This window comes from Catharus ustulatus, chromosome 1 (assembly GCF_009819885.2).
Source record: "Catharus ustulatus isolate bCatUst1 chromosome 1, bCatUst1.pri.v2, whole genome shotgun sequence".
In the NCBI taxonomy this organism is placed as follows: domain Eukaryota; kingdom Metazoa; phylum Chordata; class Aves; order Passeriformes; family Turdidae; genus Catharus; species Catharus ustulatus.
In genome coordinates, this window is record NC_046221.1 from 136,781,372 (window position 1) to 136,805,550 (window position 24,179).

General features: G+C 41.6%; 1 protein-coding gene across 1 annotated transcript; it reads right to left on the bottom strand.

Moving 5' to 3' along the window:
- Window positions 1–804: 804 nt before the first annotated feature.
- CDH17 (cadherin 17) lies at window positions 805–23,785 on the bottom strand. The gene is made up of 17 exons (XM_033082555.1): window positions 22,030–23,785; window positions 19,261–19,359; window positions 18,460–18,597; window positions 16,673–16,811; window positions 15,312–15,470; window positions 14,452–14,651; window positions 13,262–13,393; window positions 12,542–12,692; window positions 11,635–11,850; window positions 10,319–10,395; window positions 8,862–9,053; window positions 7,735–7,979; window positions 5,883–6,013; window positions 4,748–4,984; window positions 2,751–2,867; window positions 2,528–2,644; window positions 805–1,610 (listed from the first exon to the last, which is right to left on the bottom strand). Exons 1-17 carry the CDS (start codon window positions 22,072–22,074, stop codon window positions 1,504–1,506), a joined length of 2,502 nt encoding a protein of 833 aa, XP_032938446.1. The 5' UTR covers window positions 22,075–23,785; the 3' UTR covers window positions 805–1,503.
- Between the last annotated feature and the right edge of the window lie 394 nt (window positions 23,786–24,179).

Consider the following 24,179-nt stretch of genomic DNA (forward strand, 5'->3'; position numbering starts at 1 on the left):
TACAACGACTGCTGAACTTTGGCTCCTTTATTTATAAAACAATATACTAATCTTAATCCCTGGACACTCTGACGTAACTGAATGTCATACTTTCCAAACATAATGGATTACATTCCCATCATAAAATAAATACATTCCAGCAGTGAGCCCCCCAGCAAATAACAGAGCTCCAACAGCTGGGGAAGCTGGGGCAGGAGGTACAACAATTGGGTTATGTTGCTGAAGCCCAAAAGCAAAGTTTTTGCTGGCAGCATTCTAGGAAAACCTATTATAAATGCAATGCTACCAAAAAAGTGCTCTTTTCTTTCTAGTTCTGTGCTGCATACAAAAGCCATTAAAAAAATCCTGGGTAAACAAATATACTCTTTTCCATATGACCTTTTCTTGAATGTCTTCAAAAGTATATTGTCTTTTCAGTTTAACACAATATTTGTCAGCTTTTATTTATAGCTTAAAGAAAAGCCTTCCTCAAACTGTCACCAAAAATGTCCTTCTATAGGCATGCTCTCAGGAGAAAGGCTTTTTTCTTGGAGTGTCACCCTGAGTTCAAATACATTTTACTGTAACAAAGATAGAAGTGGCTCCAGCAATGATTGCATCTTGAGTCAGCTGGACACATATCACTCTGGCCTAAGAGCCATTTTTAATCTGTGTATTATGTGAAAGTAAGGGTTAAATACAATAGAGAACCAAGCAGCAATGGTTTCCTCTCATGCTCTCTATCATTTTTTATTTCTTTTATAAAATAAGCAGGGACTAAATTCTTTAAAGAACATTTTTATTCTTATCTGCTGTATAGGGGGCAAAAACAGTATTTGCAGCAGTATGATAAAACAGTGTATTACCCGCATGACTCAGCATAGGGAAACTTTAACTTGGAAACTGTAATGAAAGGCCATGGTGCTTCACAAACTGATTTTACTCTGTGGAGTATCAAAAAAGAAAAATTGAAATGTCACATTGATAGTACAAATTCAGCATAATGGAAGCAGGCATGAGCCAGGGCAGATTAAAGATTACAGCAAATTTGGGATCTCCTTTACTGAGAGTCAGAGAGATTCCTACAAGTTCAGGGGGTATCTTCAAATGTAGCACAGAACTTTATCCCCCAATCTGCTCTTCAGTGACTCACTGAGTTGGAAAGAGACAAATATGGGCAGGTTGACAAAATGTAGTCCTCTGTTAAGTCCGTATTTACTTCAGCTGTCACATGAAGGAGACTGGTCCCAGGTATAGTCCCTGAAGGAGCTCAGCATTTGGTGTTGCCGTGAGTTAACACTTCAGACAAAGTTGATATGCTTATTAAAGGCTGCTGCTGAGGGTTACATACGTTTATGTTTTGTGGCTAAATAGTATTATGTACAAAAATGAGGCCAAACCCCCGAGAGTCTACTTTTGCATGGTTTTATGCTGTTTGTGATAGTACACCTCTGGGTTTTGGAAGCTTCACAGTTCACTCATTCACAACCCAAAGGGAGGTTCTGTCTCTTGATGAAACAGTCATTAAGTCAGTCTGTTCAGTTCAGCATTATCTTTTGCATCTTTGGGCTGGCTCTTTCCTTTTTTCTCTTTTTGCTTCATGTGCCAAAACACACCCGCTAAAATGGCACCTGAAAAACAGAGAGTGTTTGTCTGTAAAGGGAAAAGAAAACTTTCTGAAAAGATGTTCCAGCAAGGGCCTTTTCACTGCTCTGTAGTATCCACAGTGCTTTGCCTCTTGAGCAAAAGCAAATAGCTTTGAGTAAGGGCTGTGCAGCAGGGGACCAAGAGCATGGACCCAAGGCACTGCTGGGCAGGATCAGATACTTGGGGCTCAGAGGCCTTCATCCCAAAGGAAAAGTTTTCCTCTAGGATCTAACCAGATGGCAAAGTGTCTATTTTAGCCCCCCCTCCCTCTGAGCAAGGATTTGTCATGTTTGTCTTGAGATGCAGTCCCTCTTTCATATACATATATATTTTTTTAAAATATGTATTCATATATATATATACATGTATATATACATGTATATATAATGTATACATGTATATATACATGTATATATAATGCATAATTTGAGCTTTTAAAATCATTAAGATCTTGATACACTGCATACAAATTTATTTCCTCTTTATCCATGTTAGAATGAATATAAATGATGTAAACCTGCAAAGCTGAAATAGGTGATAGATATAGATATCATAAGTAGGAAGCTTCACTATTGTCACTATAATCTGGATGCCCAAGACAAAGCTCAAATCCCCTCCCTGACAGGCATAGGGCAGTAAGTAGCAATGAAATGACATTATGCTACAAGTTCAGCAGTTTCTTGTGTCCTAGCTGGCTTTTGTGCTGTTGGATGTTTTTCTCACAACCAAAAACTTAGAAGTTTGCAGCCATCATGATACACAATCAAGGGATCTTCCCTCTTCCACTCATTCTGCAACAGACATGACAAATCTTCACCCAACAAGTGAATTAGCGTCAGAAATGCAGCAGCAGCACCACATCTCAGAGATCTGACTTCAAATCAGCCAAGAATTCGCTTACCAATGACGATCAGGACCGCAAGTAGAATTCCAATTGCCAGCCCAACGCTTGGCCGGGAGTGCTGACGGTCTATTTCAATAAAACATGAATTTTCACTGGAACACTTGCAGATGCTTACTGCAAAAGGAAATGCCATGAGGTTAATGAGAAGTTTAGTAGTCACATTTGGTTATTTATGAATGCAAATACTGTCTTGAAGCTAGTAGTTCTGTGCATAGAATACCTTTAAGATTCACTTTGTTTTCCAAAGGTGGCTTTCCATTGTCATTAAGTATTATTGGAACATCATACACCTTCTCTTCAAAGTTAGCATGTTTTGGGGACAGGTAAGCATGAGTAGCTGCAAGCAGAAAATGGGACATTCATGTAAGCACAAGAAAGATAGTTCAACATTCACACCAGCTGCAAGTGTTCTTTTTTTTAAGGCTGCTTTGCACATGATAGTAATTCCTGTTTTCCTCTGTATCTTCCAAGATCTCACTGGTTTGCAGAATTAAGTGAAAAGGGACTATCTAGAAGCCTAGTCTGGCTTCAGCATAATATGACTATAAAATTTCCTTCCTAATTTGTACCCCAGGCCAAATGTGATCTTGGGTAGTGCTACACTGAGAACATGCTATCTAGACCAGGATAGTCCCCTATACTCAAAGAGATCATAACCAGCTTAAATTGTTCCCAGCTTAAATGAAGGACAGACCATCCTTCTAGCGAATTTACCCTGTCACATCTAAGACTCTTTAAAAACTGGAAAAGGTAATAAATAGCCATTTGGATCAGTTCAAAGGTCTGTTGATGTCTTGTCTCCAGAATAAATGGAGATTACGATGAAAAAGCAAGCATGTATTTTATTTTCTCCTAATGCCCTCTCACCCTTTAAAGATTTTCAGCTCAGGGACTTCTGGAGCAAGATGTAATTTCTTGCTTTGAACTTGTAGAAAATTTCTGCATAGACAAGTTCCCAAGTCAACTACCTCCTCATTCTATCTGTACTGGAAATAACTCCAGAAGCTTCACTTAAGAGTCCCAGGTTTGTGCAATGGAAGAGAGAGCAAAGGATGAACCCTTTGCCATCCTGACCATAGAATTCATAATTTTATATCTCTCTATTGTATTTTTTCCCTACTGTCTTCCAAGATAAAAAGTAGTAGCTTACTTTGCTGCCCCTATACACTCCCTTTTATCAAGCCACTGTATAACTCTGATTACCCTTGCCATCCTATCTAAACCTGTTTCCTGTTATACTGCATTTTTATGGAGATAGTCTGGAGTTCAAAACTTGAAGAAATTATGGATTGATACAGGAGCATAATGATGTACTCAGATTTCTTCTCTGGTTTCCTTGTAATCCTCAATATTTGATCTGTTTCTCTGAATACTGCTGATCAACTGACCTCACATTTCCATGGAGCTGCTTACAGGTCTCCTTCCTGACTCATAATGGCCAGGTCAGCACCCATGATTTCAAAAGTGAATTTGGGAGTCCAGGGTTCACTAGCACCTGTGAATTTTATTGTTCAACCAACTCAGTCTTGGAAGACTGTTCTGAAATTCTTCACACTTAGTTCCTACTCAAATAACTTTGTACAATGAGTAAACTTTGCCTCCTCATTGCACACCCATATGTATTGAGTTATGCAGATCCCAGCAAAAAACCTTTGGAAAACCACATATGAACTCCCTTCACTGCAAGAGCTGACTGTTTACTCCAAGTCCTGAATTTTAAATTATTATTTATTCTTTCATAACTTAAAATTTGTGGCAACCCAGCTTTCTCTAGTGGGACAATTCATCAAAAATGTTTTATTATTTCAGACAGGCTCTATCAGCCAAGCGCTTATTCATGTGCTTACTGTCCCCTTCAAAACGTCCATTCACTATGTGAGGCAGGACTTCATTTAGTACATGAAATGTCAGAAAATGTGCAGTTTGCAAACTGCTCTATTTCTTCTTCAGCAGTGATTTGTGTTAGTTAAACACATATATATTTCATACTTGCATGCTTCCCTCAAAAATACTAATGAAATTATAGCTTGCAACATATTAGGTTTTATCTCTTTCAAAAAATAGTTAATGACTTTGGTGTTCTCAACAACCCATTTTTTTCTCTATGGAACACTGGTTATGAAATTATAAGAGTGAAAAGGAATTCTGTAATTCTTCATATTCACCAGAGTACCAAGTGAGCCCCATATCATTGTAAGAATGGCTGTATTAGCTTACCATTGTATTTTGAGATTTCCCAGTTATTTCTTGCATTCATCTCATTCGCAAGGGAAAAAGTAAATCTTGAATAAAAAAATTGTTCATCAGCATCAATAGCTTGAATAAGAGTTCTCTCTCCTCCACTGACTGGGTAGCAGAAGAAGGTGGGATTATCCGTAGCTATTTGTGGATGGTTGTCATTCACATCACTTAAGTGTAGAACCAAGAACGCTTTGGATTTCTGAGCTGCGTTTTCTGTTGAGTTTAACAGAATGCAAAGTTACATGCACATCTTGGATTTACACTCTGGGCTGTTGCACTTGCAGCTGTCACAGAGGTACATTGTCAGACAGGCAGTGAGAGGTGGTGTTCTGTCTGAAGGTTGCAGAAACAAGGTCTCAGGAAGTCCTGAGGGATTTGTGGTGGCTGCCACTACTTTTTAACAACCATGGTTAATTTACCACCAGCTCATGTTAACTACAGGAAGGGAAAGAAGGCAGATCATATCTAATAATCTGTCATATCCATCATGTCTGGCAAGCAGTCACATCCACGGTCACCAGTGTTCTTTGGAGCACTCTTAAGAATGACATGCCTTGAGTTTCTCTCCCCTCTTCTATATACAGGAAATGCAATCCAAAATGGAAAGATTTTAATGACTGGAACTAGAAATCCTAATATATTTCAGACTTGAGAGAGCATTAGTTTTAATTATAATAAAATGAAATTCTGTAGAAGGCTACAAACTACTCTCCAAGTATGTTTTCAGGAAGCCTAACCATACCTAGGATAAAGACCAAAATCTTCATAGCTGTAGAGAAAAAAGTAGCAGAAAATATTAATACTGAAAACAGTGAAAAAAATTGAATTTTCTCTATATGTCATGTGGTTCCAGCAAATATAAGACTATGCCTGACTTCTGAAAGATATTTTAATCCTTGTTATCTACAGCATCAAGATTTCTGCAAGAAATTTAAATTCTTAAGAAATATATACTTCTAAGGATACACCACAGGATATATATCCTGTATATATTACATGTTCCAGTACTTTTCATGGGTTTAGTCACAGTAGAAATGATAATTCCTCATAAAAGATAAGGACAGGGCATTCTTCCGTGTGTATGTATATATTTAGTTGTTTCATCACTTACTTTGCTCTGTTGCAACAACCTCTATTGAGTACACTTCTTCTGTTTCTCGATCCAAAAGGGAAGCAGTGTATACCTGCCCAGTGGCTGAATCAATTTTCAGCCATTTTCTCGCATCACCTTCCAAGGAGTATCTTTGGAAAGAAATAGGGGGGGAAAAAATCACATATACCATTCCAAATTGGGATCAAATTCCGACAAAGCAAATACTTCTTTGTTGATTTTATGCAAGAAGTTTGATTACAGTTGTACTCAAAGAGAGAGTTCTTGGAAGAGTTGAAGTGCTACAGTACTACAGCCAACCAGGAGACACAGACAGGAGAAGAGAGGCCAAAATCATGCAGAATAAGAGTAAGAGCAGAACTCCAGAAATGCCATGGCTACTGCAGCCTGTGCGCTTGCAATTCCAGTTTCCTTCTAAATGGGGAACCTGGGATGGCACTGAGCTTTTAGTCCAGGAGTGGGATCTGTCCAAACCCCATGTCCATCTCACTCCATGATATTTCCCACATCTTGGTTTTGATGGGGGCCCAAGCCAAGGGCTGGGAGGCAGAGGGCAGGCACCCTATTGTGCATGGAGAAGGACCAGGACCTCAAGGAGAGCTATGGTGAATATCTTCTGCCAGTCTGGAGCAGCCTGTAACTACCATTGGGGCAGACTTGGAACAGGGAGTGCTTTAAGCATCACCACATCATTGCATTTATATAATTTTTTTTAAAAATCAATGTCCCTGGGTATTTACTTATACAAATTTAATCACAAACATATGACCCAGTTAAAGCACAGGTACTTGTTTGAGCAGAAGTGACCCGACCTTCTCATTCAATGTTTTTGTTCTTTCAGTACCCTTTACAGTAGAAACAACATACTTGTACATCTTCTACTTTTTTTACTTTTTATTTTATGCCCTCTAACCTATTTTTAGCAGAAATGTGGTTTATGTATATCTGAATTCCTGTCATGTGTCTCTGTCATCATCCCCCAAAGCTTCTGGACTACGTGGCTCACTTTCAAACTGCTTTGACAGAAGGCCAAACATGATAAGTTCCCAAAAGCTTGGGACAAGTAGAAAGCCAGATGAGAAATCTCTGGGAATAAGAATCCACAGGAGGTCTAAAAGCCATATTGTGCAATTCCATTAACCACTTGGTGATTTGCTGAATTTTAGTTAAATTTCAAGAACTGTTATTTTGAGTCAATCTGTTCAGCATTCCAGCTGGGAATTGTACAGCAGAAGTCACAAATAATTCTTCTATCTGACTCTACTGTGTAAGGTACATTTACACCATGCAATAAGCACAGGAGTTGTCCTGCACAGGGCTTTGCATACACAATAGAAAGAAGTGTGTCGTCTCTGACATCTAGGAAAAAAAATGAATTATTTTTTTCAATTGTAGATTTGAGGTCATGTATTTTGGTGGAGAAAAAGTTGAGGTTGTGTATTTTGGTGGTTTCCTGTGTGACATGAAAAGCAGCTACTCTCCTCAGGGGTACACAGTATATGCTTCATTTTTTTTGATAAAGGCATTATGGACATGGAACCTTGTTGTTCTCAGTCCAGCTCTACCTTTTTCCTGGAGATATAAATTAGCCTGCTTCCCTTGTGGTTTCCTTTTCAAGGCTGATGTTTGTCACAGTACAAAGAGAAATTCGGTCAGAAAAGCACTACCCCAGCAGTCTGCTGCAGGTGAGTCGCTGCCCCCTCCCCCCATCCACCTTCTACTAGGAGATGAGACTTCTGTAAAAACAGTATTTTTCCATATGACAAGTATTGGTCATATTTTCTTGCACCTCCTTTAGAAGAATTTTTGAGACCCTAAATTCAATTAATTAATCACAGCCACTCCTTTTTACCGTACAGAATCCCCTTCAGGATCATAGGCCTCCACCGTCATGACCAAGGTATTGACAGGAATGTCTTCAGACACTTCTGTTTTGAAAACTGGCTTCTGGAAAACAGGTGGCTCATCCACATTTGTCACAAGAACATTAAATGCGGCAAGAGAGCTTGAGTTGTACTCCACACCTGACACCAATGGTTCGGGGTTTGTGGCGTTGATCACCAGGTTGTACTCAGGCATTGTTTCAAAATCAAGAGCCTGGATAAATTAGAAAAAGAAAAGGTTCTTGAAGCAATGGCCTTGCTGCTGTGGGGACCTCCAGTGAGAAACTACAAAGTCCCCCTCTTCTCAAGGAGGAGATTGCATTCCAAACACAGGCAAAATAAGGGAGAGCTGTCAGCAGAAAATGATACTGGGAATAGTCAATTTAAATGAAACCATATGCCTGTTTAGAGGCCTCCTCAGCAACTGCATTTTCTAATAATGTTGCCACCTGCCCAACAAAGTTTAATAACAATATCCTGTTTACAGAAATAGTATTTATAGCTCTGTATGAAAAGCCCTCAAACGACCTCTGGGTGCCAAAAGTCATGCAAGGGTTGTTACACCACAGAGTTTCTCACAACTGCATCCTTGGGAAAAAAATGAGGCTGAGGCTGATCCTGATCCTGTTCATCCACCAAACATTCCTCTGCCTGCACTTGGCCTGGTGGCAGCACACAAACTGGATGCACACTGTTTGGCACCCCTTGGAAAATGAGTGACAGGTTTTCTGGACCCATAGTCCAAGCACCTTCAAGAAGGCAAATTTCAAAGGGAGACCAATTTTACTATTGAAATTGATGGATGCAGCAAAAAGTGTTCCTTATATTCCTGTTTCCAGCATTCAGCATATGGGCTGTATCATATGGGGGCTGGTAGTGGTGGTGGGTGGTGAGGGCACAGCAAAGGCAGGAGGATAGGTGTGTGTGAGCACAGAACAGGGACACAGCCTGACTCCAAAAGTGGAGCCTCTGTACCGTGCTTAGGGTGTGCCCGCCCCACCACCAGTCAACACCCTCCCCAAATCAGTACCAGGGCAGTAACTGTGTGTGACAAATAAGTAATACTAAAGAAGAAAAATAAAATCCATTTATTCACCTTGTTAATCTTGACGAAGCCTCGGTTTGTTTCAGCGTCTGTCTCTATGATGAACGTGTTGTTTGGATCGCCTTCCTTCATTTGGTAAATGATGAGGGAGCTCCCTGTGGCAGGCTCATCTCTATCAGTAGCTTGAATTTCTAATATCACGGTTCCTATTGGGGTATTTTCTGCCAAAGTCACACTGCCATACTGAAGAGAGAGAGGTGTCATTGAAACATGACATACCAAAGCACCATTTGTGGATAAAAACTTCAGCATAGCCACAAACTTGTGACCCACATGCACGAATGTATTTTAACCCACAGCAGCCACATGAAGGAGGGAAGCTTTTCAGCCACACATTTGTTATAGGTGATGGGATCAATGTCAGTGTCACTAGTACAGCACCAGCCCCAAATCTTTAGCTTCTGTGCCAAAACCAGCCTATGATCGCACAGTAGGGACAGTACAGCCTCTCTGTACCCTGTGAGCACCCTGGCCACTCACTGTTAAACATCTGATTGCTTCATGCACCACAGGCTGTTGCCACATTGGCATCTGCTGACTCTTTAATGTGTGCCCTTGCCCAGAAGCCTCACCTTGAGACCAGGACTGAGACCTCGAGGTGAGACAGTGTGAAACCTGCTGTGCAGGCACCTTGTCTGCATGTGACTGTGCTGCCAGTGCCATCAACAGAGAGCTGGGCAATGCAGTCTGCAAGGCCCAAAACCCAACACAGCTTCCCTGAAAGGACAACTATACCTGAGAGGTCAGACATGTCTCCTGAGCCCAGCACCTACACGACCTGCAGGAATGGTGGGAGCTGGGACACCTCTGTGTATGTACATCAGCCACTCCAGTGTCTGCAGGGGGCTTGGGGCATCAGGCAGAAGTCACAAAATGTCTGCAGATCTCTGCCAGATACCAGCACCACCACCAGAGAAAAGGCAAGAGCCTGACACCCATCCTGGAATCAGGTATGTGTTTGGGCATGGGTCTCTGGGCCGCTGTTTCTGGCCAAACCACATAGGGCTTTGGATTCCCATTCACCCTCTGGCTCTTTCGGGTGCACTAGTGCTGTGTTTGGAAAGGTACTTGGGAGATGCCAGCTTTTTTTTTCCCCTTAGCTGTTTGATTAATTTTAAAGCCTTTTCATCCCCCTTTCCCTTCAGAACTTATATTTCTGGAATAAATTGCTTTAATAAAATAATTTCCTTCTATACACATTATTTTCCACTGAGCAAATTACCTTAAATTTCATAATTAGCTGTTATTCTGTCCCATTGCTCACTGTCTAGATAGAGCTTATATGCAGACTTGCAGCAATATTTTGCCTTTATTTCCCCGAGTGGGTTACTCTGTTACTTGTTTTGTAAATGTCTAACTTCCCATTGACATTCTACAGACATTAAAGATATGTTCAAACACTTGTGAAAAGTTATTGTAACATACAAAATGGTGTTAAAAATACTCACATCTGACTTTTCAAAGATGGGAATTTGATCATTGATGTCGATGACATGTATTTCCACATCACAGATTGTTTGGAATTCTGCATGGAAAGAGACAAACAACGTCACACAGCCTTTCTACCAAAAATAACTCTCCTCCAGAAAGGTTCACTGTGAGCAAAAGCAAGCCCTACCAGATTGCCCAATCTAAGCACTAAGCTGAAAAAAAGCACTTTTCTCAGATATCTCTTAGTCAATGACAACCTCAGCATCTTACCATTGATCTTCCCAATTTCTTCAGCACCATACCATCCTGTTTTATTTCCCTCACTTTTTAAAACCTTATCTGTTCACCAGGATAAGGACAACTATGAATTGTGTTAGCCATCTCAATGTCACTTTTCCATGTCAAAAAGTAAGCCCTGGGTTGTTTTCCTCTTGGTCATGAGGCAGCACCCTCAGTTTTGTTACAGCCAGACTTAAACTTCAGATCCATGTGAATCTAATCACTACCTGAGCAGGGGTACCCATAGCAATGGCAGGTTGTGATTTTTAAAAGCATAATACAGCCATATATAGATGGATTTTAGTGTTTTAATGAACATACTTCATGAGCTGGGAAGTTAAGGAAAATTCCAAACAACATTGTTCTCATGGAATCCAAATAAGCATCCAAAAAAAAAAATCACCAGCTTGTCCCTCTGGAAGGTTTTCCAACATCTGCTAAAATGATGCCATTTCATTTACAGACATGTCACACTGCTTTCTTTACATGCCAGTTCCTTCATGCACAAGTTTTGCCTGACTGTAGGGATTCCAGCACAAAGCTTTAGGCTTTGGTATGGAGTTTGATTTCCTTTCCCTTCAGTGAATCACAAAGGATTCTTGGCAATTTACATAAGGGACAGGATTATTTTTGAAGTTTAATTTCAGATTCATTTTCTTTTAACGTTTTAAAATATTATCTGGACTGTCTGAGCAGCTGTGTTTAATTTCTTGATTATTTTTTCAGTTAAGTCCCTTTGAAAGAACTGGGGGAAAACCACAATTATGATCTCTTCATTTTTTCCCCCTGTGGAAGGAAACCTCTTACTGAAGTACTTGTTAACAAGTTCCCAATTTAGCCAAACTCTGTCCTAGAGCTGGTTCCCTTCCATGCTTGTGTTATGAATCATGATTAATCTCCCTGCATCTCAAGAATAGGGCAAGAACCACGCCAGAGCAAGACAACTCTCAGTGCTACTGCCTGTTCAGCAAATCCTCCTTGTCTCCCCACATCCTTGGGACATTGAACACAAGTCATGCCAGTGAGAACAGAGTTAACAGCAGGCATTACATACGTTGATCTGTCACCAGGACCTTCAAGTTGTACTTGGCTGATTCACGCTTGCTTAAGGAACGGCCAGCTAATTGCAAAGTCCCAGTGTCTTGCTGAATATAGAAGAGATTCTTTGAGGGATTTTCAGGTTCCTGACTTTGGATGTGGTACCGCAGACGAGAGTTAGGGGTGTTCTCTTGATCCATGTCCGTAGCAAGCACGGTGCCAATATTACTTCCTGTAGCAGAGCAGAGATTGGAGTCAGACAGATAATGCAGTGGTCTCATTTCTCCACAGAAGTACACAGTGACAACAGTGATACCAGAGCAAAGAGTAGAGGGTAAATAAAAACAAAGGTGCATGGAAAACACTTCAATGGACACAATCATTTCACTTCTGGGAGTTTTTCCTTTAGCATTCTAACATACTGGTTTGGGGTTGGGGCAGTCCAAAAGACTGTAACAGCAGACTCTTCAGTCCTGAAACCAAATGACTGATGTCAAGACATTGGGCAGACTTTGGTAATGGTCCATTGAAGTCAAAGGCATTATGTTGGAGGAGCAGCTGGATGAGGAAAAATGGGCTCATACAACTTTAGGAACAGTATTTCTTGGATTGGCAATAAAAGAGGTGTTTTTCTTTACACACTCTAAGCAGCTATCCAAATCTGTGGAAAAATGCAGTTGTATATTCTAAATAAAACAGAATTTTTAAAATAGATGTTTTGAGTCTGTCCTTCTCAGGTTCTTGAAATCCTTTCCACAGGAATTATTGCAGGGGAAACAGGAATGCTATTTGCACATGAACATATTTCCCTGGGACAGACATGTTTTAATCTTTGGGATCAGAATTTCCAGCTTCATTCACACACAGTTGGAAACAACAGGACTACAAACAGGTATACAAATTAACAGAAATTCTTTTCTTACCTCCCTGTTCATTTTCTTGAACTTCAAGTACAGTGAGGTCCTGCTGGCACACAGGGGGATTATCATTTATGTCTTCCACAATAACTTGAATTTGCAAAGGCTTTTCTACCAGTTCTCCTGTGCTATCTTTTGACACCACAAAGAATGTATACTGCAACAAAAATATAACAGTTAGATGGTTTAAATGTCCACTGTGACAATATTTTGCATTTCAGTATGTAACTATGGGAATATGAAATATCCTCTCATGAGTTTGTTCAGTATTTTCTCTCTGTTTAAATCAGAACTCCTGCATTACCTCATAGTTTCTGAGGCCTGAGTTCTCAAAAGGTTTTAAAATCTGTGGTCTTCAAGGTCTGAAGTAGATCTGAAACTCCAGACCTCCTGCACTCCACACTTCCCACCTCTTACTCGTGCACCTACAGCCCTGCCATAGCTGGTCCATCTGCACTTTGTACACATGCTGTGGGCAGTGACTGCTGCTGCCAGACCCACTCCAGGGTGACAGCCTGAAGGCTGTTTACAGTATGGTAGGTGGATGAACTTTCACATCTATCACATCATTTCTACACAAAAGTGACAAGAAGAGAAACTTTTATCTATTCTCCTCTTCCCCATCCCCCTTCCTTTCTACTGATCTCTCTCATATTTACTCCCACACCAATAATTAGCTTCCTGCTGTAATTTCTGCCATCACTGAAGTTTTCTGTGTTTACTTACAGTATCCTTTTCTTCCCTGTCCAAGGGTTGAGTCACATAAACATCCCCATCCTTACTGATGGAAAATGGGAGCCTTGGCAGCTTTTCTTTTTCAAAAATATCATAAATCACACCTGGTTCATTTGACTGCACCTAAAAAAACATCAGAAGCAACCAAACCAAAAAATAAGTGCATACACACTCTTTACATTCATCAAAGCTGATGAGGAAGGTGCTTTTCTGGGGTGCCACACATTTAAAATGAAATGAAGTACACAGCCTGGCAAATTAATGGAGTCAGCATTAACATTTATGTTCTATATAGCAGCAACTCCATTTCATTTTCCTGTAGGCAAAATCAACATGCCATTGGCTACCACATGAAATTTATATACAAGTGACCCCAAAAAGAGTGAACCCTTACATGTTAGTCTTCCTTCTGCCTGTTTTCATTCAGGACTTCCTTGGAAACTGAGGCCAGTGGGAATAGCACCAAGTCAGTTACTCTTATGAACAGGATCACATGCCATATTCAAGGGATGACAGCATTGGGGCTGTCAATGCCAAGGCATTTTTCAAAGTCAAATATTTCTGAAAGGCTGTTGGCCTGTTAGTTAATATGTACTGATGTGTACACTGCTATTGGCCTGCAGTTATCAGTAAAATATTTTGTGCTTGAATCGTGAAAAGAGGAATGCAGTGAGAATGCAGGATATGAAAGAGAGCATTTCATCCTTTCAGGTACTTTTGATGTAGCAGCTGTGCTGCATGATACAAAACTGGTCACAGCAGGTGTCCCTGAGTGTGGGGGACTGCCCACAGCAGGACTGTTGTGGAGCTGGTCCCCTGCCCTGCTCTTCTGTAGCTGGAAGAAGCCAACCTCAAAATTATCTCCAACAAACTCTTGTTTTGCTCAAAGCCTGAAGGAACCATGACTGAATTTTGCTCCCAAACTGAAAGGCAAAGTCCAGTCACTCTAGTGTTTGTATTGACTGTATCTCAGTCACCTTCAAACTATTAACTTTCATTCTAAGATAAAGTCAATGAGACCTCCATTAACAATCATTTCCAAAGGATGCCATATTGAAAAAATATCTGGGAGGTGTCAAAGTCATTCTGGTGTTGAGTTCAGGGGAGCACCTTCAGTTAGTTGTGAGGAAACAACTGTGTGGCACAAGGAGAAGCTCAGGGAGTGTGGTCAAGGACCCAACCTTGGTGATGTTGACAGGGTGGACCTCGGTTGAGTTTTCTTTGATGTAGATGGTGGAGGGAGCTTTCCACAGGCTCTCCATCACAGTGATGACCACATCAACACTGTTAGCAAAAGCATTTGTTGTCGTCCCTCCCATGTCCTTCACGGAGACAACAAGTGTGAAGGTGTCCTGCTTTAGAGGATCCAAGTAATAAGAGCCTAGGGACAGAGCAAAGAGTCGAGAGAAATGACACAGAGGCTGTGGGGGCTGTTCATCTCCCATTGCCTCCTGCATGCACAATGGTTCTTTAGCTGCTTCAGACTTCTTCCTCAGAGGGTCCTTTGGGACAAACCTCAGCAAGCCACTTCCTCTGGGTTCTCTGAATGATGCAGCACAGCATTATGTGGATGGAATCATGAGGCCTCTGTGCTGTGGTCTCATTTTGTGCATCACTGAACAGCCCTCTCCCCAGTCAGGCACCTGTTCAGCCCAGCAGAACAGAGGGTGTTTCTAAATCATTGCAATTTAGTTGGGATCACATGTCCAGCTGAGTTTTCTCTGCATTTTTCATGTTACTGCTTTTGGGTTTCTAGATTTCAAGGCAGAAAATTAATTCCAAGATATGACACAGTGTAGGCCTGAAGGCCAAAAGGTCCATCTCTCTTTTCAGCGTACTTTTAGATCTCAATCTCCTTTACTGCTAGCTTCCCTTGAATTTGCTGGGACAAAAAACAAGTTCCCCAAAACCAGGCCTTTAGTAGAGTGTGTCCCACTGACTACATTTATTCAGAATGAAGCATCAGGCCTGTGTTGTTTTCTTACTATGCACACCCCAGAACTGAAGCTTGCTCGTTGCAAAAAAGAATATTTTCACATACCTGTCTTGGTTGGTGAGATTGCTCCAGTTACATTATCAATCTGGAAAAGCATTTCTTCAAAATATTTGGGAAAATGATGTAAAATGCTGTATGACAGCTGTGCATGGAGAGTTGAAGGATCATCACGGTCAGTGGCATAGACATACATGAAGGGCTTGCCTGTTTGGATTGGAGAAGAAACAGTGCTGAGAGGAGAGACTGAACACATAATCCATTTGAGCAGAGCTCCCAAACCAGGAAAGCAACTTCTGGGGAGCTACCATTGCTCCATGATGCATCTCTCATGGGAAGCAGAGGTTACACTGCTGTATGCCACCCCAGGTCAGCCCTCCACCAGCTCTTCTCAGTAGGGTCACAATAGGTGTGGTGACCAGTTGATGAAGAAGGTGACAGAGTTAAATCAGCAGATAGCTCTCTATCACACAAGAGTGCCTGAACCCAGAATTCAGCTCACTGGGATCTCTCCTTAAGGCCACTTTGCAGTTTCTTACACAAATCAGTTAAACCCAAAGAACATATGACAAAAGTGGCATATGGCCTGTGACACAGATATAATAAAAGAACAATCATACAGTGAAAAAAAAAAAGGAAATACACAGTAATGTAACTCAACTTTTACCTTTTGAGCACCAGTGCAGCATTCAAAATCTGTTTGACTTGAGTGCAGTTAAGAATACAGTAATATGTTTCAAAATTATTTTCTGACCCCATGGAGGTTTATATACATATTCTTTAGCAAAAGTTTCTTCTTGAGTCCACAGGCACAGCAAGAATAGCTCTGTGAGTCCTTTGTTTTATTTCCAAGATGTAAGTCTCAAACTGCTCTTTGATACTTGCATGACTCTTGGACTGGATCACTGCAATCCATAATCTAAGACTCTCTTCTAAATGCTAAGGTTCAACCCATTCCGAGAAGCATCAGTCATGTTGTAAGCACACACCCTGTATCTACCCTGGCACTTTCTTTCACTGGAATGTAAAGATTCAGATAGTCTTACCATTCTCTTTGTGTACAGTCCTTGGTAGCCTTTAAACGTTAAACCCCTCCTAGCATAAGGGGTTTATTTTTTTTTCCAGAGGAATGGAGAGAGCAGCAATATTTGCCTGTTAAGTGATACTTGCAAAGAATAAGTAATAGAAATTATTTCTGATTGCACTCATCCCTTTACACTGTGTAGTGATCACTTCTTTGCCCTTTCATTATATTACAGAGGTTTTCATCCTTATTTTGTACAGTTCTGCAGGAAGAAAAATCAATCCTTTTCCAATATTTTTTTGTATAGCAACCACTTCACCTTCCTGCTTAATTTACCTACCTTCCTATTAACGATAATATTGAATTTAATTATGGTGGTAATTACCTGGACGAGAGTTCTGCCTCACTACTCCAGAGTACTTTGTCTGGTTAAATTCTGGTGGGTTGTCATTGATATCCTCCACATGTATTGTAACAGTATACGGACCATCCACTGTGCTTCCACTTCCATTCACACTTTCCACCTGATTAGAAAAAAAAAAAAAAAGAAGACCAGCAAAAAAATATTTTCATGCAATAAGCTAAAAGGTGAAAATTAACACGAGGATGTCAGATGCCAGGTCACTCTTACTGTGATGTAAATCTGGTGAGAGCCATCACTGGGTAGCTCCACATATAAGAACAAATTTGCCACTGTAGCATCCTGAGATAAATTTGCCACAGTAGATAATGCAAACAAAACAAAATAACTACTCCTACTTCTGATGACAGCTCTCAGAGGACAATTTCCCTCTTCCAGTTTCAGCAGACTCTTTGTACTTTTGCACAGCTTAGAATTCATGTTTTTCTTTAAACAGAAATATATACTTTCTAACAAACAAGTAGAAAATTGAACATGATGTAGCATTTATAATTAATTGCTATTATAAATATAAATCAGATAAATAATCTCATATAAGGGTTAGCAAAGAAAAATTAATTTTTTCTATTGACTTTTTTTCAAACAATTTCTATTCCAGCCTTCTTTAAAGCACCAAGTATATACTTTATCTGTCACACTTCATTTTATTTGCACATAATAGATAAAATCACGATTTATGCCTAACCAAGCAAAATTTTTTTGTTCTGTCATCACTTCTTGTCTATAAATGATTCACATGCCTAGGGTTATTAACTTCTGGGACTAGAAAACTGCCCTCTCTAATTCCAATCCAAGGTTGCTTTAGAGCTGAGAACATGAAACCACGAAACCTGAAGTGCTAGACTTTAGAAAGACAGCTAAGTCTGGCTAAAAAAATCATCATGCACTTTGTCTGTTCAGATACTGATCCTCTCATGATCTTCTCAGCTGCTAGTGCCTCAGAAAAAGACACCACCATTTTTGACATGGTTTAAGAGGACAAGGCTGTACTGAGACCCAAAGACTGCCTATCCCCTGCTCCATTCTCAACAGTGTTCACACCAGTGAGATCCTCATGAAAAGGGTAAAATAGCAGCACAAGCTCACAAAGCTTTTTCCTCTCTTAGAGTCCAACATCTGCCAAACAGCTTTCTGCTCTTACCTGTCAGAGGTTAGATCTGTGCCTCTCTGCCTAAATATCTTTTATTCACACTGTTTGACAGAGTCACAGAATATTCTGAGCTGGAAGTGACCCACAAGGATCATCAAGTCAAACCCTGAGGTGAATGGCCCATACAGGGATCAAACTTTGGCATATTAGCACCATGCTCTAACCAAGACAATCTCAGTTTGCCATCATGTATATTATAAGCTTTCTAAATAATTGTAATAGTTTGTTTTTCCACTCCAGATATGGAATTCACCCTATCAGCCTTCAGGGATAACAAGAGAAGCTCATTCATGAGGCCAGATTTTACTTTCAATCAAGTATTCCCCTCCTATTAGGAGAGTTAAAGAGTTGGTATTGACATCCCAATTTTGGTTTTCTCAGCTTAGCCTCCCTCTGCTAAGGAGTATTTTCCTGGTCAGTTTTTGAGAAACACAAAAATGTATGTCTTCCAGCAAATCTTGATATTAAAAATGAAAAGCTGCCTGTAAACATAGGCAAAATAAAGGATTCAAAATTTCAACAGATTTCTCTTAATATCATGTTTACCAAGAGGGGGTGGATGTGAATACTTATCCCTTCCTATTTTTCATTGAGTTTTTACCTGCAGCTTGTGCACTTGTTTGGTCTCCCAGTCCAGAGAGCCGTTGATATACAGGATGCCTGACTTTGCCTCAATGTCAATAATTCCATCTTTTTCACCAGACGTTCTGAAACTCACAGCAGGTGGCTCAAGGGTGAACTACAATGGCAAAAATGAAACAGGGAAAAATAATTATTTTTTCCATTTCACCATAATAAAAATAATTTCATGCTTTTGTGACTTTAAACATCTATTGCCAACAATGTGTTTGGCTGGGAGAATGATATTCCAAGAGTCTGCTCAAACAAGTCTGTTCTTTTCTGATCCTTAACAGAGGAGTTTTCACATTATTTCCTGAATGCTGCAAGAAATGCAGTTTGTTTCCAAAGCAAATGTCTGCTTAGGACAGGCTTTGTCTGAGCACGGGAATGGAAAAAAATGACACACATCCTCCATTTGCCTGGGAGCTGGATCTGTCCTTCTGTGGTTATGGCTTTGGGAGGAAAACCTCAGAGTCAAAGGAAAATGATGACACAAGTTACATGGAAAGAAATTCTCCAGGAATGTTGATTTTATTAATCCCTGTCTTAGGATATCCTAAGACAGGGATTAATGTGTTTAAAATTGTGTTTGAGAGGGGGTTGTCTCCTGCTCTTTGCATGAAGACTCTTGAATTCCCAGAGAGAGGAATTAAAAATTAGTTTCAGACCCTCTTGGGGGACTGTTCTTCCCACCAGCACAGAGACAACACTTCATATGTGGTCTCTGTGTGCTGGCTGTGGGGTTTTTGACCAGAGAGGATAACACAAGATGCTTGATTACCTGGTGAAGGATGCGTGGACCCCCTCCTTCTTGAACAAAGAAGTCCATGTCCTTCAGAGGGCCACTCACACTCAGGCCCTCCAGATTAAGCCATGTAGCCTGTGAGAAAGAGAGAGAGGGGGTTGGAGGCAAGCAGCAGAGGAGGTGTCTGCTGCCACCCCACACAAACAGCAGCTCCCCACCACTGAGCCTCCTGCAAGCTTTCTTGGTGTAGTATACTGGCAGAGATACTTCCAGGTTCTTTTCCAGAACATCTCCAGGTTCTTTAGTACATACTTTTTTAAAGCAGTGGGATTTACTAATTAATTAGAGAACAAAGGCTTGTGCCCTGCCCTTTTCTGACCACTACACAATTAAATGAGATTGGATCTACCTTTAAGAGCAAACAGGAGAAGAAAGAGATGAATGTATACTGAGAGCAAAAAGGAATTTATAAAATCGTTGCTGGATGTCTTCTGTGTCCCCAGCAGGACCATCCATGACCCATCTAGGAGCCACAAAGCCTTGTGAAAACAAGTGTTTCTAGAAACCAAACATCACACCTGAAGATGGGGAGGAGCTGTGGCTGCACCCTTTGTAATTTCCCCAGTAGATCAAATATTTTTGCATAGGAATGAGGTGGGCCTCCCTGGGTCCCTGCTCCAACCCCCTCAGTGCCACAACCATCTAGGCAAGCCACTTGAGCCCTGTGCCTCCACATCAATTGCATGTGAATGCAAACCACAGAGAGAGTAAACATGTCCTTCTGATCTTTGGCTTTTACCTGATGGCAAAAATGCCATGTAAATCTGTGTCAGAATCTGTTTTCTTCCTAATGGCTAGCAATGACTTAACATCATTTTTTTTTCTGCCAAATTCTTATGAATTTTATAACCACACATTCCCCAGTGTTTAAAGACCTCCACACTCCTACCCTAACATTTCAGGGCTGTTCTGGCTTCTGAACAAAAAAACCAAAGCAAAAATGAGTCTCTCAGGGCAGGCTTTGGACTCAAGACAATTCACACTATGGTTCAGATAATCAACCTGTTTCTTCAAAGGCAAGACCAAGCTTCCCCAAATCCCTTCTCTTCACCACCCATCTTGACAACACTGAGGATCTGCCTGTCAGAATTAGGGCTCCATTATTTGGCTGCACAAGTACAGTTTCTTTTCTTCCATAGTAAACATTAATTTTTTTTGCTTTACAGATTTAGAGTACCATTGCCACCCTGTCCATCACACCACAGAGTTGACTGTGTGTTTTTTGCTGCCTGACTTTTCCTCTGGATTTGATCCTATTGCTGCTGGGACAGTTATTCAATTTCTCACAGAAAAGCACAGTCTGCATATTACCAAGGGAAAGCTTAATTCTGCCTATGACAAAAACATAGCTAAGTTCAGCACAATTCACCCTAAAGCACTGCTCTGTGTGTGTGTGTCACAAGTAGTGTTTCAGTAATTCCATATTGTTCTAAATAACAGCCAGAGATGCTGTCCTGCTCGCCTGCAAGGCTTTGTGACTCCTTTTCAAAACAGGAAAAGCAGAGAGCTGGGGGAAGAGAGGGAAGGACGCTATTGAACACTAGTGCCAGCAGAATAATATCAACAAATGCAATCTGATAGCTGCCATCCTGGAAAATGCACTTTGCAGCTACCTTTCAAGATTTTTGCAAAATGCTGACTGCTGGCCTCAGCCAGGGACCAGATGTCAGGACCCTGAATCTGACCCGCTATAGTTATTCCCATGTCACACAGATTGGCACAGCCTGGCTCCTGGACGATTTTCCTGGGGCCATTTTGTGTACAGATTTTGCTTTATCATGTTCCCTGCCATGGAGGAACAAAGGCTGATGCTGTAAAACCCAACAAGTTCAAAGTGCAGCCTATGAAGCAAGTGAGCGATATCACTTCTGTCGATTAAAATTACTTTATGTGGACCATAAATATTTCCAGTCATATTTCTACAGCATGAATCACTATTCAGGAGCTTGAAGAGGAAAGAGGCTTTATCTCTTGGTCCACATCCACTGGCATCTCTTCTGAAGATGGCTAAAATGCCTGCAGAGTGACTTCATGGGGGCTGCCATTGCCACAAGCAGCAGTTTGTGAAATGGGAAGGGAAAAGGAGGTGCTCACTGTGGCACCCCTCAAGGTCTCCATATTCTGAGGCATTTTTTACTGAACTTGAATTTGATACATTTTTTCAATCTTTTCGCTTAATTTCAATTATGAAGTTGAAGTCACCACTGCTGTAGCCTTTACAAACCTCAGTAAACTATTGAATTTAATGCATAAAGAGCATAATTAATACCTTTCAATGCTGAAAAGGATTCACAGGAACCAAATAATGAGGATACATAATTATTATGCATAATTTAAACTATGAGCCATTATATGTCTTAGAATTTAGTATGTCAGCATATGTATGGATTGTAATGCAGAACACATGATACTGATGTTTTCACTCTTCACTGATTTGTTGCAGTATGTTTAAATAATTTCTACTAGGAAATTCACGTATTGGAAACAGTGATATCTAAAGAGGAAGTAGAAGAGGCAAAACAAGTAAATTGGTGCCTTCTAGGCTTTTTCAAGGTTTTTTTCCTGAGGGCTGAGATGTCTTCTTAGCTTGCTGTGGGGTCACACGCACGGGGACACAGTCCCACACCCAGAGTGACAGCCGCTGTGCTGGCTGCAGGCTGGCACACCCAAGGATTAGAGCTCCAAGCCTCGCAGGCAACCTTTGCCATTTGCTCCCAGATAAACAAAGGAAAAGCTGTAACTCACCGAGTGAATGAGAAGCAGAAATTGAAGTCCACACAGCTTAAGCATACTGGAATGTGCTTTGCTTCCTGCAAAGAGATGACAGTCACTTCAGCCCCAGAGAGTTGGCCCAGTCTATTTGCAAACGAAGACAACAGCTGAGTTTTCCTGAAGCTGCAGGGAGAGAGCTGAGGAGTGAGCCCCAAAGGAGCAGGTGCAGCTCTGCCCACGGGAGGTGGGACCACTGGTACCCCTGGGCTGCCAAGGAAGGCTGTGCCCATCAGGTCGTGCCTAATGGTGCAAGAGATGCAACATGTGAGAGCCCCCAAGAGTTGTCGAAAATTGAACCCGGCACAAAAACTCCAGACATGCAAACACATTGTTACCGTGATTCTGTACCACAAAGCTATTTCCGTTTCTGCTTTGCTGAAAGCAATGAGACATTCACAGGAAATGCTACAGCCACAGGACTAAAGTCTTGCAGAGACCATCCTGACGTTTCTGCCTTCTGGTTCCAAAAAAACAATTGTTTCTGGCAATTGCAGAGGTAAAGGAAGTCTATGATGTCTGCACCCCCTAAAACAACATGGCTACTGGAAACAAAATTGCCAAGGAGGACTCTCTGCTTCAATTTTCAAAGAAATGTTGAGCACACACTTCCAAAATTTATGTTACATACTCCTGCAAACTAGACGGCTTTCTCGAAATGCAATCTTACTTCCTCCTGCCTCTAGATTTTAACAAAGAGGATGAGGCTCAGTCTGGAAAGAGGTGAAGCTGGCGTACTGTGCTTCCATCTTCAGAGGTGCTTCATGTTCTATGGTTCACACCTACAGGAATCCTTCCCCAGCTCTGTCCCAGGGAGGCCCCCAATGGGGAGAACACAGTGGGGAAGCACAGCTGCCTCCAGATACCTTCCTGCTTTTGCTTCCCATCATCCCATTTCCTCCTCTCCTTTTCTTTCCTCAACGGCTGAACAAAAAGGAGGTCTGTAAATATAGAAATTGCTACCCAGACTGTTTTTTTCTCCAGCACTCATTCTAGGACGTGTCACAGGACTTTATCTTCCAAATCCCATTCTGAGCTGTATTATATATACTGTGTGTGCAATTACACCCTTTGAAAGTACTGTGCTCTTTTCTTGGGCTGGTGATAACTGTGTGGCTACTGGAAGAAAATAATACAACAGGCTTTTGAAACCAGAAGTGATCAGGAAAATCATTAAATTTGTGAGGAGACAAGGGCTGAAAGAGACCTCTACAGATGCTTGGCTGTGATGCCTCCTTACTGGGTCCTTCACAGACCTCCTAAAGCCAGAGGAGGTGGCACAGGAGAAAGACACTTGGAACCTCCTGGAAGGATGCTTCAAACCAAAGCTGTTGCTGATATTCTGGCTATACCATCAATGAAAATTCTTTTAGTTTCTCTGCTTGTACAACCTCTCCCCTCCCCTCCCTTCCCCTCCTGCCACTCTCTTCTGGATATATTGGCCAGTTCCAGCTGCACTGAGTAACCATGTGGGAACTTCAAAAAACTAATTCCTTATTAATTTGGAGTGGAAGATGGACAGAGTACCCAAGGTGCTCCCTTTGCATCCTGTAAGGCTGCAGTCTGTGCCCAGGGGCTCCCTGTAGGGTTTTCCTGCCCCTCTGGAGGAGACATGGCTGGAGGGGCCCCTTTGCCAACCAGTAGTGGAGGAAGACCAGGGAGCTAAAAGTACTGGGGGAGAAAAAACTACAGTAATTTCACGATTACAAGTTGCACTGACTATAAGCTGCATCTCCGGGTGTCGGCAACATTTTGTTCTTTGTCCATACACAAGCCGCACCCGAGTATAAGCCGCTCTGTCATTCACAGCGAGGACCCGCGTGCAACAAAGTTGCCAAATAGTAACAGAATCGCAGGATGGCGGGGTTTACTGGCTCGGCTAGGGCCATGAGGGCTCGGCCCGCTTGGGGCTGCCGACAGGGCCAGGTGGCCCAGCTCGGCGCTGTCGCTCAGCGGGGCCACTCGGGGCCGGCCACTGCTGCTGCTGGGCTTGGTCACCCTGGCTCAGCGCTGCCCTGCGGTGGCAGGAGGGAACGGGAGCCCCCCCGCTCCCATGGTGGCAGGCTGCAGGGCCAGCAGGAGGGAGCCCCCGCCTCCCCCCCAGGCCATGGGGATGGCAGGAGGGA

Bases quoted from the DNA above. Each gene is read 5' to 3' on its own strand.
- CDH17 (XM_033082555.1), bottom strand. From the start codon at position 22,074: ATGCTTAAGCTGTGTGGACTTCAATTTCTGCTTCTCATTCACTCG. The intron at 6,014-7,734 runs GTAAAAAGGAGT...TTCTTTCCAAAG, and splicing joins CCTGAAGGGGATTCTGTACG to ATACTCCTTGGAAGGTGATG. The intron at 2,645-2,750 runs GTATTCTATGCA...TTCCTTTTGCAG, and splicing joins AAACAAAGTGAATCTTAAAG to TAAGCATCTGCAAGTGTTCC.